The following is a 19,736-nucleotide window of genomic DNA, read 5'->3' on the forward strand; positions in this document are numbered from 1 at the left end:
TGCTACTTAGGGTTCTATTTGACATGCTGCTTTTGCATAGTGGGGCAATAGCAGCAGCAAGCATGCTCACTGAAATAGAATAGTAACTACCTTTCCTGGGTATTATTCAAACACACACTTTTCATGAATTACCTCAGTTATCATTGCAATGACTCAATAGGAGAGGTATTATCGCTGTCCCATTTTATAGTTCTTTGAAACCAAGGCCAGGTGGTAACTCGTGTCAGCCAGAGAGTGAGTGAGTAGAATTGGATTTGGGATGCAAGCAGCCTGTCCCCCAAATCTGACCCTACACCTCCACAGATGGCAGATTGTGGTGAGTCATCACACTTTTCCCTCTTAGAAATAAGAAAGGGGATCACTACAGTCTGCATCTGTGGGTATGATATTGAGCCATAGATTATAGGTGAAAAGTTATTAAAAGTAAAAAAGAATTAAAATTAAATTTTGGTAATAGCTACCATTCACACTGGTAAACAAACCCTTTACACTTGGATATTACAAATGACTGCACAGTTTATATTCCATTGGTAGGTGAATAAAAACTGAATATGTTTATAATTTTGTGTCAGTTTCTTTTCATTTGAAGTGATCTTTACTTCTTAAATTTTAATTAAAACATTTTTATATGTTGTTTAAGGTTTTATAAATGTAGCTCAGTTGCACAGAGGCACACATTAAGTGTAGCTTTACAGGAAATGGGGACATCCAAAGTGGAGGTACAAAATGGATCCCCGCCAAGTACTCAGTCCCACACACAAATCCTCACAGTTTTCCCCAGCCTCTTTTGTTGTGGCTCAGACTCTTTCACCCCATTCCTTAAAACAAGTAACTTGAAAATGTTTTAAAGAAATGTCCACCTCAAGCAGTGGAAGGATTTGAGAGAACAGTAGAGCTTCTGCCAGCAGAGGGCGACCTTGGCTTGTTTTTACCGGTTTGTTTTTTGGGATATATACTTCTACTGGTGAACAGAAGTAATGTTTCTCAATACTTTCCTACAAAAACATTCCGTTGAAAATATTTTTTAGCGTTCATGTACATGTGGCTTAGCTTTGAAAGAATTCTTTTCAGCATCACTGAACAGGTATCTACATCAAATAGCTCAATTAGACACTCTGATTAAACGAAGTCATAGATGGAAGTCCTGGAGTGTTTTTTGTCCATTTTGTAGAAAGTGCAATTTTTTTTCCCCCCATGAAATTATAACTTCTGAAATCACTTAGCATCCTCAATGATGACAGTTAAACTCCCCAGAAACTTGAGGATAACACAAGAGCTTTTATTTTACTAGGGTGATTATGAGCCTTTAAGGAAAAAAGATTCTCTGAACATCTTTTTGTTGCATGCGTTTTTATTACTTTAATTATAAACAGATTCCAATTCAAATGTTCTTTATTGATTTAAATTATGGAAATATTAAAATAAATACAGTAGATGATGGTAGAAGAGATGTCAGTTGTCATTTTATTTTATTTTTTAAAATATATCTTTATTGATTTCAGAGAGAGGAAAGGAGACGGAGAGAGAGACAGAAACATCAATGATGAGAGGGTCATTGATCAAGCCCACAACTGGGCATGTGCCCTGACTGGGAATCGAACCCTGATCACCTGGATCCCAGGTCGACGCTCAACCGCTGAGCCACGCCTGGCCGGGCTCAGTTGTCATTTTAAATAACTGCCTATTTTATAATAATGCTTTTTTGGTGTGTGTGTTTTTTTGTTTTTTTTTGTTTTTTAATATATCTTTATTGATTTCAGAGAGAGAGGAAAGGAGAGGGAGAGATAGAAACATCAATGATGAGAGAGTCACTGATCGAGCCCACAATCCGGGCATGTGCCTTGACCAGGAATCGAACCCCGATCGCCTGGATCCTAGGTCGACGCTCAACCGCTGAGCCACGCCCAGCCGGGCATAATAATGCTTTTTGGAAACAAATCTTAAGAATTAGAATTCTAGATGATTCCCAAATAGCTACTAACATTAAGTTTTCATTTGCATCTAATAAAGATAGGCAGTAATGCCAAACTATAGTGTATTTTTCTCTTTCTATTTTCATTTCCCAATAAAGGTCATTATTATTTTTTTATTGATTTCAGAGAGAGGAAGGGAGAGGAAGAGAAATAGGAACATCAATGATGAGAGAGAGTCTTTGATTGGCTGCCTCCTCCCTACTGGGGATCGAACCCACAATCCAGGCATGTGCCCTGACTAGAAATTGAACCATGATCTCCTGGTTCATGGGTCGATGCTCAACTACTGAGCCACGTCTCCTGGGCTATTATTATTTTTAATCCTCACTGGAGGATATGTTTTCATTGATTTTAGAGAGGAGGGGAGAGTGTGAGAGAGAGAAACATCAATGTGAGAGAGAAACATTGATTGGTTGCCTCCCGTACAAACACCCTGACCAGGAATTGAACCCGAAAACTTTTGGTGTATGGGATGACACTCCAACCAACTGAGCCACCTGATCAGGGCAATAAAGATTATTTTAAGTAAATTTCCAATCATAAACTTGAGATGAATTTAATTATCCTAACTGAATGTATCTGCAAGCCTTTTTCAAATTTAGAATTTTCATGACTAGTGTAGCTTTTTCATTCCTCCCCATTTTGACAGTACATCCTGATCCAGAGATTCTGAGACTTACCTACATATTTCTAAGTTAGTAATCTTTTTTACAAAACTTGTCAAAGTTTAATGATATAATTAGATGTTAGCAGAAGATGTATGATATAAATTCAAAGAAAAAATTGTGATTTATAAAAATTTTTTATAGAAATTTTGATGTCTCAAGTTAGTCAAGTTAACAGTATACCAAAATGTTATCAAAATGAAGTATTTAGTTCTAATGTGACCAGGGAATATAACAATTGCTGACACCACAGGCTTGGCATGGGGGGGCCTTGATTTAACATCTAGCCAATGATAAGAATTGTAGACCTTTCCTGAGCAGTGTGCACACCCAGCCATGTGGAGCACTTTATGTGTCCCAGTGTCATGGCTAAAGCATGAGCCCTGAGGCCAGACTCTCTGGGTTTAAGTCCCAGTTCCATTGCTGAGCAGTTATGTGGCCTTGGTAAAGTTACTTAATCTCTCTGTACCTTTGTTGTCTCACTGGTAAAATAAGAGTAAGAAAACTACCTAGCTTACAGGATTGCTGTGATGATGAAATTAATGTTTATAAAGCAACTAGAAAAATACCTGGCACAGAATGTGTTATAGAAGGTATTTTCTAGTATTATTATATTATCTTATTTAATAGTTACTAGAACCTCTGGAGTAGGGCCAGCTCCATGGGTGTGCAACCTGTGCAGTCTCACAGGGCCTCATGCAAAGAAGGGCCTCATGCTTGGTTTAATTCTCTGCTAATTTTATCTTGAAATTCTTAATAACTTTTGAACAAGGGGCCCTATGCCTACATTTTGCATTGGGGGCCCTTGCACATTCCATTGCTAGTCCTTCTCTTGAGGTAAATAGGGTTATTATCCCCATTCAGCCACGTTCTGTCTATGTGGCTTTGGACAAGCAGCATCCTCAGTGTTCTCACCTGTGAACTACAGGTGTAATAGGTTCTTGGGAGACAAGGTTTTTGGGAAAGTTAAGTAGGGTAATGTATAAGCAGTGACTGGCATGTATGAGTTCTCAGAAATGGTATCTATTATTATTATTAACGTTTACCTTGATAAAATAAGTAGCCCAACATTTCTGTACTTCTAAAAATACATATTCTTGCTCACAATTACATGATACTTTTTAGTGCAGTTAACAGTTTATTGAAAGTACAGAAGAAAATCATAAAACTCATCTGGAAAAATTAAGATGGGTTTACGAGGTTGAAAGATCACATCTTGACTGTTACAGAAGGGACTTATTAAAATTTGAGGCTTCTGTAAACATTAAAACTGGAGAAATTATTTTTCCTATAAACCTAGACAAGAGAAGAATTCAGCTGACTTGAATTTGGGTAAGAATTGGTAAAACCCTTGAGAACATTTTCAAATAAATATATTATTAATAAAAGTATGCTCAAAAGAAAAATGCACTGAAGACTACACACACCCAAGAATTTATTCACAATGAACTGTACTAATTTCACAAGTGAATGAATGAGGTGTGACCCCTATACTATGAAGGCAAAGAGAAATGTAACTAAGAAGAAACAGCTGGACACCATAATTCCTTTGCAACCTCTCAAATTTAGGTTATAATTAATTTTGTTGCTAATAAGGTATTTCCTGCTTTAATATTTGTATTGTAGAAAGTAAAATATTTTTGTAGACTTTGATGACATGTATAACATTTTTTCAAATAAAATTTAAAAGTTGAAATAACATATTCTTTTATAATTTAGAACATAGGATAGAAATCACTCTCTAGAAATGGGTAAAATAAAGCTTCTAAAAAAATTAGAATACAGCATTTGTTTTGACTGAAAATATAATTAATGAAAAATTATTTTACCTCTATGAAATTAAGAATATAAGTTTTTTTCACAACGGTATTCTACTAAAAAAAAGCAACACCTGAGGATCCTCTTGAAATCACAAGATATATTCTGATATATAATTATGTGTATATATAATATGTCTTTATTGATTTCAGAGAGAGGAAGGGAGAGGGGGAGAGAGAGAGAAACATCAATGATGAGACAGTCCCTGATCAGCTGCCTCCTGCATGCCCCCGACTGAGGATCGAGCCCAAAACCTGGGCATGTGCCCTAACCTGGAATCAAACTGTGACCTCCTGGTTCATGGGTCAACGCTCAACCACTAAGCCAGGCTGGTCAGGCCGTGATATATTTTTATATCCACCCTCCAAATTTTAATTTGTTAGGTAAGTATACTCTGGAAAGATAATCTGATGATAGAAAGTTCAAAGCTTGAATTTCTGCCTTCATTTTAGAGTCTGCCATTATTTCCATCTGTCAATAAAAGTAAAATTTAGTCATACCAGAGTCCTCTGCTACAGTTCTGTCAACAATTTAGTAAATCTAGACTTGTTTTATTCTCCAGAACCATGGGCAATAGTCTTTAGGTTCAGCCAGAACATTCTAGAGCTGCAACAGCTAAGAATATCAGGGGACTACCCAGTTTGGATGCCTTCAATAACCAGGAATAGTCTGGGGTCTTTATAATTACTTTCTCTTCTTTTTCCCATCATAAACTATGATACAGCCCTAGACAATGGGTATATAACTATGAGGATAAAAACAGACCAGCTCCATCCAGGTAATCTTATCTATTAGTATCCATGATTCAATGTGTCAGCAACCATGTACTACCAAACAACACCCACCTTAGTTGTTGGTTACATAAAATTTCAAGGAGGATGTTTTTAAAATATTACGTGAATAGCTGCTATTAAAGTAAAAGGCAATCAAATATATAACACTTGAATTTAAAAAAACACCATACTTCTTTTCTCCAAAATGGTTGGCAAGTAACATAAGGTCTCTTCAGAATACTGTCAAGTTTCATTTGGTCCCGTTTTGTCAGTGGAATTAAAGTATCTTTAGGTATATTTAACCTGGAAAAAAATAGATGAAAAAAAATTAGTAAAAACAGTGTTCCTATAACTTGAAGGTCACATATGTTTCATTCATATTTATTGTACTATTCAAAGAAACTCAGAAGTCACAGATAAGAAAATTAGTATAGGTCCAGAATTTTGGGGACCTGGCATGTCCTAGACCAACAAGTGATCAAGTTGCTAGTGGAAGCCTATTATAAGTTGTTGGTTTTCTTCACGTCATACTCATAGGACGATGATAGGAAGACAGACATTGGTTATAAAACTAATGGTGATAGCACCAGTATCACATATACCCATACTAAGGCAGTGCCAGAGCTCCACAGTCTTGAAGCAGCGAGGTCCAGTATGTGTAGCCACATTGAGATCCATCGTGGGATTTTAGGTTCCATTGAGTACTTAATTCTTTGTATTCACTGAGAATTTTCTGGGCCATGGAAATTAGTCTATCACTTTTCACTTACACGCACATGTGTGCATGCACATACACACACACCTATCTAGTTCTAAATTTAAAAAAAGTAAAATGTAATTTTATCTTGGTATGTGTTTTAAAAATAGAACATAACATGAGAGGTCCAGGATTTATGGTGTGGGCTACTTTTTAAAATCACAAATTCTGGATTTCTCAGGAGATCTCCAGTTTCAGTCTTTTCCAATGTCCCTATAATTATGACCACTTGCCAGTGGCAGCTCCTGGATAGGGTGACAATTTGATTGAAAGGGGGGCCTAAAGGATTTCCCTTGAAGCCATGTTTGTGTAGCTACCGCACTGTTGTTTTTATTTTTTGATTGTACATTTATCTGGAGTGGCTTTTGAGGGCACTAATGGAATTATGAGTCATAGTGAGAGTTTCTGCAAGCCCTACACCTTAATGCATATCAGATCATTTGTCCTGAATTTGTGTTAGAAATGGTATCCACACAACTACATCACCCCTAAGGAATCTGAACCATGAACATAACGCTAAACTAAACAAAAACTTTGATTCATCAGAAAGTAAATATTCAAAGATCAAAAACTAAATGTTTTTTCTTGTGCCATCGTCTTGTAAGAAGTGGCAATCACCCAAACCCTGTTCACATTCCATATTTAGGAAATAAGCACCCATTACCAAAGTTCACTCACTGCTTAAATAACCCAATCACCACGTTAAAGTTCATTCTCACTGGCAATTGCAGCAATAATATTTTAAATATCCCATAGCAGAGGTGAATAAAAGTAATGTTCTGTGCTGATGCACAGGTGGGGTCTTACTCTCCAGGGAAAGCAAAATAATTAACCTATCCATAGGGCAGTGAAAGCCTGGACAGTGTGCACACCCTTTGACCCAGCCATCATGGGAATTCAGCCTACAGGACTAATTAAAGCTGCAGGCAAAGACTCACTTACAAGAGGGTCCATCAAAGTGCTATCAATTAGAACAGAGATTTGGAAGCCATCCAGATGTCTGACTTTGAGGGATTGGCTGAACAAACACTGGCACATCCAGAATTTGAACTAATATAAGACATTAAACTGAAGTTATAGAAGATAAATGTACTTATTGATATGAAAAAATGATCCCATCATGGTGTATGAGAACAGATTACAAAATTATATTAGAGTATGAGCCCATTTTTGTGAAAAGCTATGATTATGCACAGAAAATAATCCACAAGGGTAAAGCTGTTCATCTATAGGTGATTTTACCTTGTTATTTAATATTTTTCTATAATGAATGTATATATTAGACATGTCAAACTTTATGTAATGTTAAAATGAGATTTTTAAATGAAATTAAAATTTTAATTCTATGATAAAATTGATTTATATGTCAAATGATGTTGTCAATAATGTCCACTTACCTAAATTCAATGTATTATACTTTCTAAGTATAGTAAATTTCAAAATATTTTAATGGTAAAGGTAAAACAAAATGTTTCCTAGCTAGACAAAAGTTCAATGAACTAAATTCATTTAGGTATTTTAGTAGTTGAAACAGAAACACTGATGAATTTAATTCATAGCTATGTAATCCTGAATCACAGTGAACAATGTAAATAAGTCGCATTAAGAGCTTTCCCTTGCAGTGACTTTTAGGCTTGTGACATATTACGATGACTCATTATTTTAAGTATCCCCATTCTACTAAACAGTCTAACCTTTTAATATCTGAAGGGAGGAGACCAAGCCATCTAATAGCTGGAACTGTGAGATTATGGGCTTCAAAAGACATAGACTAAAATAAAGAGCAAAAGCATATTAGGTAAAGCTAAATTGCAGAGAAATAGGACACTTGTTTCTGTAGCTGATTTTTTTTACTTATGAATAAGTACTAAAGGCTTCATGCCCCCAGAGCCCACAGAAGAAAGTCACCGAGAGCTTTGCTAAGCTGGACTTTCAGTGAAGGTTTTCTTTTCATTTCCTTTTTAAAAAATCTTCACCTGAGGATATTTTTTCCATTGCATTTCAGAGAGAGTGGTAGGGGGAGAGACAGAAACATGGATGTGAAACAGACACATCGATTGGTTGCCTCGTGCACTCCCCCTGACTGGCTCCAGGGATGGAGCCTGCAACTCAGGTACATGCCCCTGGGTGGAATTGTACCCAGGACCCTTCAGCCTGTGGGCCAATGCTCTAACTACTGAGCAAAACCGGCAGGGCTTAAAGCGAAGGTTTTCAAATTGCTCTGCAGTACTTCTCAGTTGATTTTCTACAAAGTAAAACTACAAAGGGACCCCCTGACCTGCACTTATTACTGTAGTACTGTGATTCCATATCTCAACACCTTGCTCAACCATCATCCTTTTCATCTGCTCCAAACACAAGCATCAGGGACACTCAAGGAGCATACCAGTGGCTCCCAAATTTGACCATACGTCAGAACCACTTGGAGGAGCTACCCCTAGAGATTCATTAGGTCTGGAAAGGAACTGAGATTTGCATTTCTAACAAGTTCCCAGGTGACACTGATGCTCTGGTCCAGGACCATAGCATCTTGAGTGGTGAAACTGTTCCTTACGGTAGGAGAAAAGGGAATTGGCAAAGTCAGCATTCAAGGCTACACACAATGTTCAGAGTATATTTGGAGATCAGACAATGTTGTTACCCTGAGGCCCAAGGTTACTTCAGCAGCCAGGAGAGTGGAGGATATTAATGCCTCCTCCCCACAGCTAACCCCACTCTGTCATCTGTGGTCACACTTGTCATGCTGGAAGCTGGAATCACAGTCACAGAAACAGACTGGCCCTAGACTCGGAGGGTAGCTTCCCTGGAAACTTTTGAGGGCTCTCCATTTACTAGGGGCTGATAAGTGAATGCAGAAATAACCCCAAAGAATTAAACTATCTCAATAGTGGAAAAAGAAAAATACTTTTCTATACTCACCATAGATCCATATTTATAAATGCACATTATTTCTATGCCTGTTAAAAAGAGTTAACTTTAAAATTAGATTTCTTGTATATTATAGGTCAGATAATTTGCACTCTTAAATTATGTCTAACAGCCGCAAATTTTATTTTTGCAGACATTACCAATGAAAAATTTATGGTTCGGTTTAATATGGCTAAAACAACAATAAATCACCTCAAATGATGATAGTCATTAACTTTATTCTAATAATCTATTCTTTTAAAATATTTATGGAAGTGTTCTAAGAGCAGAGAAACACAAAACTGCAGATATAATCTAATTAGGATTGTTTGAAATGTAAATGCTAAGTTACCATGCGGGTCAGCATCTACCAGGGTGAAGATGGGGATGTGAAATGTATCCCACAGCTTCTTGACCAAAAGCCTGGTGTTCAGATCAGGCACGCCCTTCCCCTAAAAGCAAGGGCAAAATTATGCATTTTAATTACAGTAGAATAAAACAGATAAGACAATATCCTTATCTTATTAATAATGTAAATGTTAGGTTCCCTCACCTTAAATTTCAGGTGGTGGAAGACTGGTGTTGACCGTGAAAAAAGGCACAAAGTTGGCTCTGCCACTTCTTAGTAGCATGAACCTAAATGAGTCCCAAAACCTGTGCAGTTGAGGGCTCTGTAACACCTTACAAGGTTATTATAAGAATTAAATTATTTAGTAACCATAAGGCACTTAGAAGAGAACATGGTTAAAATTTAGGATTTAATAAACTTAAGTGGTGGAAAATACTATGAAGTCATTAAAACAATAATTATGTAGGAAAGTAACTTACTAAGCATCACAATACTGTTAAGAGAGAGAAGCAGAAAACCAAAGGGGACAGAGAAGGAAGCAAGTAGAGATTAAGAATGGGCTTCCCATTGGCAGCTTTGAGTTTGAAGTCCCTCTCTGCCAATCATTGCTGGGTGACACTGGGCCAGTTTCTTAGTCTCGTTAGGCTGTAGCTTTATTTATAACATCGGGGTAAATATGCCTGCCACATAGACTTATGGCACTATATCAAAGTGGTGCTGGGCTGTCTGAACTCGAGTCCTGGTTTTGACCAGCCATAGCCTTGTGGTAAATACCTTCCTGCATCCCAGTGCCCTAATATTAAAATGGAGTGATGATAGTACCTACCTCATAAATTGGTTGAGAAACTTTACAAGTTGCTCTGTGACAAATAGCGATAGATGTGGACTCTATGTAAAGTGCTTAGCAGAGTTCCTGATCCACCAGGATCACTCAGTAAATGGTAGAGTATTTTTATTTTTTCCTTTAGGAAAAGATAACACAGGTATGTGGTGGAGGAGTCAAAGACTACCAAAGGGGATCCAGTGAAAAATGACCCCTTCCTAGCTTGACCCCCATTCTCAGCTCCCCGCTTCAGAGGCAACCACTATGGGTGTCCACCTGTGGGTGTTTCCTGGGAGTAATAGCAGCACTTACCAATGGACATCATGACAGCACCAATGTGTAGATAGGCAAGGACTAGAAGGCAGCTTGCACGAAGAAAGACAAAGTAGAAAAAGAGGATTGTGTGTGATTTTTCCCTCTTTAAATATATGTTCTACAACCACTGTTAGATCTTCTCTTCAACCCAGATGTGACAGAGAGCTAGGATTTACATACATCTATTAAGCAGTAGAACCAGATACAATTCAATCACCAAGGGCTGAACAGAGACCCTGTCTGCAACAGATTGGCTTCCAGTCAGCCCAGCAAGTTGTGAAAGAGGAAGAGGATTGGGCCAAAGAGTGAGCCACAGAACACCCCTGCCAAGAGATCACTCCAGGGGTTCAAAGACAACCTCTATTGTTTATGAGGGCTTAGTCTGCATTCTACACATCCACTTCAACTAGGTGCCACTAGGACTCCCTGCTATCGTCTCATATTTCTAAAACTGCACTCAAAGTGTTTCTTTCTACGAAGAACTGAGCATTCCTGCCATCTGTCCTGTCGCTGTCAACTGATACTGTGGGTCCCATACATCACACATCAGGGTCATTTTGACTCATTCCTTATATCTTGTGGTCACCAAGTCCTTTTGAATTGGCCTTGGAAATGTCCTTTGTTTCTGTCCTTTCTCCTTAACCGTTCCTCTTTCATCTTGATACCTAACAGCCTCCCCACAGGCTCCCTGACTTCAGAGCTCTCCCTCTCCATCTAACTGATGACACTGCCACACTGATCTTTGTGATTTCCTTTCTCACCAACCCCAAACCCTCTGTTAGTGCCTGATAGTTCCGCACTAAATCAGGATGCCTCCTTGGGCGTGGCCAGGCCTTCCAAGACTCCCTATAGCTGCCCAACATCCTGCTTCCTCTCCAGGGCAGCTCTCCTCACTGTTCCCACAAACACAGCTCAAAAACACTATAGTGATATTGTTGACCAAATAAGCCAGAATAATTTAAAGTAGATGAGCTTCTCTCCTTTATAATCCTAGGTTTTTATAAAGATCTATAAAAGTAAAAGAAAGCTGGGCAGAAGAGGGGAACCTGATCCATTCTGTTATTCTGTCATCATTCCACCTGCCCACACCCCAAGCTTCCTTTATTCCCACCTCTTTCTTTCCTACTCCAGCCCATGTCATCCATCATTTCAGTTTTATGAACTCCTCCCACATTACCCTGTAGTAAGAAGCTTATTACCCTTTGCTAACTGATGCCAGTAGTGCCCTGTGTGTTATCTAAATGTATTCTCCTGTGTTCTTTGCTGTTCTTTAAACACTTATGGTTTTTTAAAAAGCATGTTCCTTTTGTCCGGTCAGTGTGGCTCAGTGGATTGAGCATGGTCCCATGCACCAGGAGGTCACTAGTTCAATTCCAGGGCACATGCGCAGGTTTCAGGCTTGATCCCCAGTAGGGGCTGTACAGGAGGCAGCCAATCAATGTTTCTCTCATCAATGTTTCTATCTCTCTCTTCCTCTATCTCTAAAATCAATAAAAACATATATTTTTTTAAAAAGCAGGTTCCTTTGAATAGAAAATATAACTATGTATCTAATATCTATATCTGTATTCATATCTATATCTATATCAAGAAAGAAATTGAGACTTTAAGGAATTTACACACACAATTGTGGGGATTGGAAAGTCTGAAATCCATGGGGCAGGCCAGCACTCTGAAAATTCAAGTAAAAGTCGATACTGCAGTCTTGAGACAGAATTGTTTTTTCCTCAGGAAACCTCAGTCTTTGTTCTTGAGGCCTTCAACTGATTAGATAAGGCCCACCCAAAATTTGAAGAGTAATCTGCTTTATTCAAGTCTACTGATTGTAAATGTTAATCACATCTAAAAGCTATCTTCATAACAACATCTAGACTTGTGTTTGGCCAAAGAACTAGCTTAACCAAGTTGACACATCATAAACAGCTTTAGAGACTACCCTTAATTTTGTACACTTTGGTTTCTCATAGTGTCTAGGAAGAATGAGATGATGTATTAAGTAATAAGTAGAATGTCAAATTGTATGTGTATTTCTGATATTTTGGAGTTTGGTTTGCATCTGTGTGTCCGTGTGTTAAAGTCTGTGCCATATGCTCAACGTTATTGGTGTGTTCTTCTAACTTACATTTTCAAAACAAGTATATGCTGCCACAGCATTTCTCCTGCAAATGTCCAAAGAAATGTAATCTGTACATTTCAAACACTGCAGTTAAATATACCTCCAATGATAACCTTTAATAAAAGTTCACTTCAGATTCTGGAAAAAAAAAAAAAAAAAAGCAGGTTCCTTTGGACTGACTTCATGAAATTATCTGGTATACAAACCTGTGTGACAAAAACAAGGAGCAGCTCTTGTCCACTTAACCCTGCCCAAAGCTCTGCTGTTACCATACTATAGTCCAGACAAGTAGCGCCTGTGGGGATGGTGTGAGGGTGACACCAGAAGCTTGTGTACCCTCCCTATGGTATTAGAAAATCACTGATATTTATGATTCAGGACCATCACCTTCATTTTAGTCAGAACTGAGGATGTTTAAACGCACACCTTGGAAATTTTGTTTTATGACTCCAAAGGATGCATCCTATTGATAAGAGAATGCTGTCCAAGCTGTACAGATGACATTACCAAAGTACTACATTAATCTTGGAATAGTACTAAAGGTGGATAATATACCGTAACCATGATGCTTGGAGACATTTTGTTGCAAAAGTTGTCATCTAGCAGTCGCTGAAATGTGGCATCTTTTTCTACAATTAATAGAAATTTCGCATCGGTAATTAAATCTGTGAAGTTAAGGCAGACAAATTAAAGCAAGAATATTTTAATTTAACTACCAGCCAAATAATGGTGCCCTACAGATCCTTTCAAAAGCAGCTACAGATATAGTATTTTCATTTTTACCTGGAAATATGTAATGGATATCTCTGTTCATATATGTAGTTACCTGTCTCTCCTACTAAATAATGAACTCCTAAAAGAATCCTACAGAAGGGACTATGGAGTGTTCATCTTGACCACTATAGGGTCTAGCTTGTTGATTACACATCAGAAGGTTTGATTTATCAAAGTAATGAATGAATGAACATTTTAGAAGTTTAAATAGTTTTCCCATCCAAAGGATACTCTGAATTCCTTGAATATTAGATGGCACAGCAACAGCCTAAGTTAACAAAACAAGACAATTTTTATTTCAGATTAAAAGAAAGTATAATCGCATTTCAAAATTTATCACAAAAACTCTATATACTTGCATTAAAAAATATATACCTATCATCAGAGGTTTACGCCTCAGTAAGAAAATACACACACAACCCGAACTACTTCCTGGCAGGTGAGAATTTCTTGGAAACTTTGCAGATATGTGGCTTAAAGAGCAGAAATGGATGAAGGAAAGACTTTGTCATGTAGGACCTCATAGGCATCAGCTTCCTTCTTTTCAAATTGGTGAGCTGGCCCTTTTCAAACTGCTGTGCTAGCTTACTACTATGGGCCTTCTCTACACCAGAGCCGAGTATAACAGTTTAGGTTTATACGTTAATTTCAGAACCAGAAAACTATATGAAGATTACCTAAATAACCATGCTAAAAGGATCAAGCCACACTCTATCTGAAAACAACAGTACATTTTAAAAAGAAATGTGTACATTTATTTCAAAGACATTTAACAATGGCATATTTTAAAACTATGCCTATTCATATACCTATTCATTCTTCAGTTTTATTTTAAAATCTCAAGCTACAAACTACATAACAAGGGAATAAAATACATTTCTAAAACAAGGAATCTGAAAGGGAGTTAAAATATGTAAAAACATTAATGATACTTACTGTTGCACAGCTACAATTCACTTTGGTGCCATCTTCCTCAATATACCTTAAATTGCCAGCAAGTAAACCTTTTGATGTAGATAGCTTAAAAAAAGAAAAAAAAAAAAGACATATTTGAAAATTTTTTCACAAATATATCTTATGCTGCAAAGTCATTCTTCATGTACACCTGCTAAAATATGTTTTAAGTTCAGATTATATTTTAAGAGGTGAAAGAGAAAATATGTAAGAGTATTTAAAAATGAAAAGTATTTGTTAATTCATCTATTTTTGGGTTCATTCATCCAAGGGAAAATATTGAGAATAGATATTTAAATTTAGTGAGAAAAATATAGTATCAACATTTATCAAAAGGCGGCACAGATCAAATTGATTCTTCTATTACAATTTTTATACCAACATTTTGTCTTAAAATAAGACGTTTTGTATTAAGTGCTACTTACTATATGTAGACACCTCCTTGGCATCTTTAACATACAGGAAATGTCATTGATAATGTTGTCTACAACAGTCTGGTTACCAAAGAGTTGGCTGTCGGTGTAATATATGTCTCTATGAAAATATTAAAAATATATTTTTTAATTAACCATATTCTCTTTGAATATGACAAGTATTGGAGTATTATTTGAAGAAAGTTTTAACTGGATGAAACACACATGTAAACAAAGTAACCTATTACCTATAGTCTAGTTTGATGTAAATTTTCAAAACATATAATGAAAGTTAATCTAACTAAATCTCACATTTCATTTTAAAGAGTGATTTACCAGAATAATATATTTACCTTTTAGTTGCGTAAGTGTTGCTCTGCACTAATTTATAAATCATGGACAATATTTTAAGAATTAGAGCTGGAAAATAAGATGCAATAAACAAGTTACTCATCATTTCTCTAATTCAAAACATTTAACTGTCCCCACTTACTTTCCATAACATTACAGGAATTAATATTTCCCAAACAGAAGTGTTAAGTATAGAATATAATTGCCTCAAGAATCAGATAAAATTAATTGTTCAATGAACAGCAAAACTGAGAGAATGCTTTTCCATTGAATCATGTACCTTGAAAATTTATTTTGGAATTACAATTTACTTCCGTGGTTAATGACAATGCAAAATTCTATAAATTTATTTCAAGTACAAGGGTGGTCTGTTAAAAAACATGTAAAATTGCTTAATTGGGAACAATGAAAACCTGGAAGGTAACCAAATCAATTTAACCCTAAAAGCTAAGAAAGATCAACTTACCAAAATTTTTAACTGATTTTGGTGAATCACTTTTGATTTTCCTTGTGGTACAGTGAGGTACCATGTGAAGACCCACAGACTCTTCAAACCTGTAATTTTGTTTAAAGTGAGGGAATAAAATAAAAAAGAATTCATTTCTGAATACCAAACAATATACACTTAATGGCCTCGTCCGCATATCATTTAAATCCATATTTCTTTGTAATGTAAGCACTAAAGCTTTAGGATAACCTCAGTTATAAGCTTAGATAATTCCAAGTGATAATTGGGTAATTAGTGTTGTGACATATAGAAGCACTAAAAAAAAGTGTTTAAAATAAATTGATTACAGACCTTTGATTATGTGTGTGAGTCTGTGTATTTCTTTCCTGGAAAGACATTTAGTGTATGTGAACTATTTTCAAATATTTCACAATTTTATTGGCATTTTGTGATTTTTAACAATTTACTCATTTAATAACTTTACTCGATTTAGTAAGTTGTGAAACATTTAATTTCTAATTTACCTCCAAAGTTACATTAAATAGAATCATTTATATTGCTGTTAAATTGAACTACCAAGCCTGTCCTAAAGGGGGCAGAAGGCACCAGGTAAATAGGCCAGCTGTCAGCAGCTTTGAGATACTCATCTTGCAAAATATGATTCAAAAACTTCCTTTTTATATTAATTATACTGATCATAAAAGAATACTTAGTGATTCTGAGCCTCGAAATTGCTTTTATTCTGTTTTATAACTCTCACTGAGAACTATTTTTGTAGTGTTTTTCATTATTTAGTGGAAAGATTCTATAGGCTGAGGATCTCAGAAAAACAAACTATGTATCTAGGTGCCAAGATTTTGATAAAGCTGTTCACTGATTTTACCCTCTTGGACACATGACTTAGCAGGGGAAGCTCTGTTGGGAGAAAGAACCTTTGAAAGGTGCTCTATGTTCAGGACACATTTATTTTGGTCTTGGTATCAGGCTGGTTGTAGGTCCCCTGGACAAGTAGTTTGCTTTCTCAGTATAAATGACAATTTCCCCCCTTGAGTGCTAGAAAGCTTAGATCTAACTTTGTAGCATATTTTTAGCAGCACTGTAAGGCCTTATCACATGCATTTTGAATTCAAATCTCTTTCAGAGCTCCATTCTTTCTTCCTAGCATTCTTTTCCTTTTGCCTTATCTTTCACGCCTACTTCTAGTTTATATAACCTAGTATTTGCAAACTTCCTTAAATCTGTTTGACAGGGTAAAAGCAATAAAAGATGAAATCAGGCTAGAACTTTAACTTGAATAAATTCAAATTATGACATAGATACTGTACTTAAAATTTTTTAAATGCCCACTTTATATTTTCCCAGCTTGATCTTTTGTCTACTGTGAATGCAGGTGCTTCGTTTCTTGCCAAGCTTGTGATTATGTCTTGAATAATATTTTCTATAGATGCAAGAACCTCAGAACTGAAACAATAAACATACTGTGATTCCATCTTATTTCTAAATTAGGTCTTTATGTAACATTAGGTAAATATGTAACATTTCCCCAGATCAACACTGAAATAACTTTTTGTTTCATTGGTTGTTTTTTAAGACTAGGTAATTCATGTCACTAATGATATCTCACTAAATTCTGACATCAGTACTGCATTAAAACAACGGTATTTATAGTGGTTACTTATGAGAAATTTCATTTGCTTGTAATTTTACTTTTCAAACAATTACCCATTGAAGTAATATCTCCCTTTTAGATTAATGACTAGACAATACAATTTATAATATATTTTAGCCTACTTTTCATATTAACCTACTTGAATACAAACTCATTGGCTTGAAATACTGTTTCAATTAAAAATGATGTCAGACTGGCTTTGAATTTAATTTCTTTCCCAAAACTGCTTTGCAAAAGTGTTTCAAAAGAAACACTTTTTTTGTCCTCGCTGGTTTTGCTCAGTGGTTAGAGCATCAGTCCGTGTACTGAAGGGTCCTGGGTTCAATTCCGGCCAAAGGCATGTGCCCTCAGTTGCAGGCTCGATCCCTGGCCCAGGTTGTCCCTGGCCCAGGTTGGGGCACATGCAGGAGGCAACCAATCAATGTGTCTCTTTCACATCCATGTTTCTCTCTCTCTCCTTTCCATTCTCTCTGAAAAGCAATGGAAAAAATATCCTCGGGTGAGGGTTAAAAAAAAAACACGCTTCTTTTTGTAGCATATTTCTCTAATTGATCTCATGCTTTAAATCAGCCCTTTTGAATTTTAGTGATACCAAAAAAAAAGTTTTAATCACTACCATGAAAAGACTTGGCAACTATTACGCCACTTTACAGCAAACTATTAAGACTTAACCCAGTTTTCTGTCAGCTGACTTTTAATTTCACACGCCATCAGCTTCAAAAAATGCTGTTCAGTTATAAACACCGTTAGCACATTGCCTAGGATGGAAAATCAAATCTAGCCAATGGGCAATATGTAGATTTTTCTAATTTCCACAGGAATTTGCTTTCTTTGGAAACACATGCATCAGAGAATAAATTTTAAAACATTTAATATTTTCTAATAGTGACAGGTAAAAACTGACTCGAATATCTCATTCATTTTTTTCCAGTTTGAAAAAAAAGTTGCAGGGCAATACTGTGATCAGCTCTGAGGTACAGTCAGGTTCATTTACGTCTGAAATGTAAACAAGGGGCTTCCACCCCATTTTCCCCTCATCCTCATAAATTCTCCCTCACATTAAATCCTTATGTAAAAATTTGTTTGTTTGCGGGTCTTTCTTTTTTTTTTGAGAGTTGGTTTGGCTTAAAAATAAAAAACAGACATTTGCTTAGGCTGAAAAACTTTGTGATAAACCAGAAAAGCAGATCAAGGAAACAAAACAACAGAGCATTTGAAGTAAAAGTTGGCAATAACAAACATATTTTCTGTAGTTATTTCCAAGTTGGGTAGCTGCAGAATCGCTGTAATTGATTTTATCAGCACCACACTGTGAACTTTATTGATATTAAAGAAATCATTTAAAATATATACTGTCTGCACTTCCAAGTCAAGAAAACTGTTGTTAAAAACCACTTAAAATGTGTTGACTTCTTTGTTCATTTCGATAAAACACAATTGAGAACTCACAACATTCATTTTCTCTTAAAAAATAAATCCCGAAAACTCAAATTAAAATTTTTACCCAAAAAATTTTGTTTTGTTTTTCTTAACTGTTTTTCCAAATTCTCTGCCCGTAAGGATCTCAGGAAACCTGCGAGCCCAGCTTTGGGGATCCTCTCAGAACATTCTAGACGCGGAACATTCTAGAAGGTGGGGGCTGGGTGGGAAACGTCACTAGGCTTTTTGCAGTTAAGACTATGAATTAAAAGCATTAGAGAGAATGGGCGCTGAGGAAGGCGCCTTCGGGGTTCACGGTTGGCCAGCCAAGGGGTTCCCGCCGGTGGTCTCCACACCGGGGAGGCCGCCTTTGGCCTCTAAACGGTAAAGACCAGAAGATGCAACCGGACATGTCCCCACAGAGCACCTCCAGCCCCCGCCGGGTCATGGAACATTCTCTCTTTCCCCCTCCGCACCCAGGAGCCCGGGAGGAGCCCTTATACCTGGAGGCCAGGTGCGTCCCCCCACCCACAGGCTCCCCGTCGCCTCTCCTCAGGGCAGCCAGCAGGGAAGCCCTGTGTTGGTCCAAAACCTGGAAGAACGAGGCCTCAGGCCCCATAGGCGCAAAGGCCATGAAGACAGGTGGCGATGAAAAGCGCCCGGCTTAGGAATCCCACTTGCCCCGGAACCGCTCTTCCCCGCGTTCGTTCGTTCGCAGTTCGAAGCGCGAGCGCTCGCGGATCAGGCTTTTCCCGCGCTTCCTGGACGAGGCGTCCTGCGCATGCGCACCCTCACCCCACCCAGGCGGGGCTGCGCAGCCGCATGCGCATAGCGCCGCCCTTGGAGCGGCCTGCGCACGCACCCGCAGGGCGCCGGCGGGAGACCCTGGAGGCCTGTGTTGAGGTCGTCGTGCAGCGCGGTCTGGCCGTCAACGGGACCAGCGGGCATATGCTTGGGGTGCTGACGCTAGATCTCATTGAAGTGGTTTCATGTTGTTTTGTTGTTATTGGCAGTTTAGGGAAAGTAGTACTGGAGATTTGTCATTCGCACAAATAGTTATGGCGACTGGGCTGTGCGCGCAGCGAGCCCGCCCCTGCCCTGCCGACGCTGAGGCGGGTCCGGGGTCAGCGGCGCGCTCGGCCCCCCTCTGTTAGGTCTCCAGCCGCCCCGTAGGTTCCTTGCGTGCTCGTCACAGTTTTGCGCGTGAGAGGA

The 19,736-nt window shown here is 37.6% G+C and overlaps 1 protein-coding gene across 2 annotated transcripts; it reads right to left on the bottom strand.

The window, feature by feature from the left end:
* Window positions 1-4,807: 4,807 nt before the first annotated feature.
* On the bottom strand, window positions 4,808-19,158 carry SPO11 (SPO11 initiator of meiotic double strand breaks; the record flags this gene model as incomplete). Of its 2 annotated transcripts, XM_081149231.1 has the most annotated exons (13): window positions 4,808-4,927; window positions 5,421-5,532; window positions 7,681-7,757; window positions 8,906-8,943; window positions 9,246-9,345; window positions 13,052-13,161; window positions 13,502-13,538; window positions 14,207-14,290; window positions 14,650-14,758; window positions 14,991-15,057; window positions 15,455-15,543; window positions 16,784-16,897; window positions 19,028-19,158. In XM_081149231.1, 13 exons carry the CDS (start codon window positions 19,156-19,158, stop codon window positions 4,808-4,810), a joined length of 1,188 nt encoding a protein of 395 aa, XP_081005357.1. The 2 variants fall into 2 exon arrangements, with proteins under 2 accessions (XP_081005357.1, XP_081005358.1); XM_081149232.1 differs by lacking the exon at window positions 16,784-16,897.
* Window positions 19,159-19,736: the final 578 nt, after the last annotated feature.

The sequence above is a fragment of the Miniopterus schreibersii genome (assembly GCF_964146895.1).
Source record: "Miniopterus schreibersii genome assembly, chromosome: 10".
Lineage (NCBI taxonomy): Eukaryota > Metazoa > Chordata > Mammalia > Chiroptera > Miniopteridae > Miniopterus > Miniopterus schreibersii.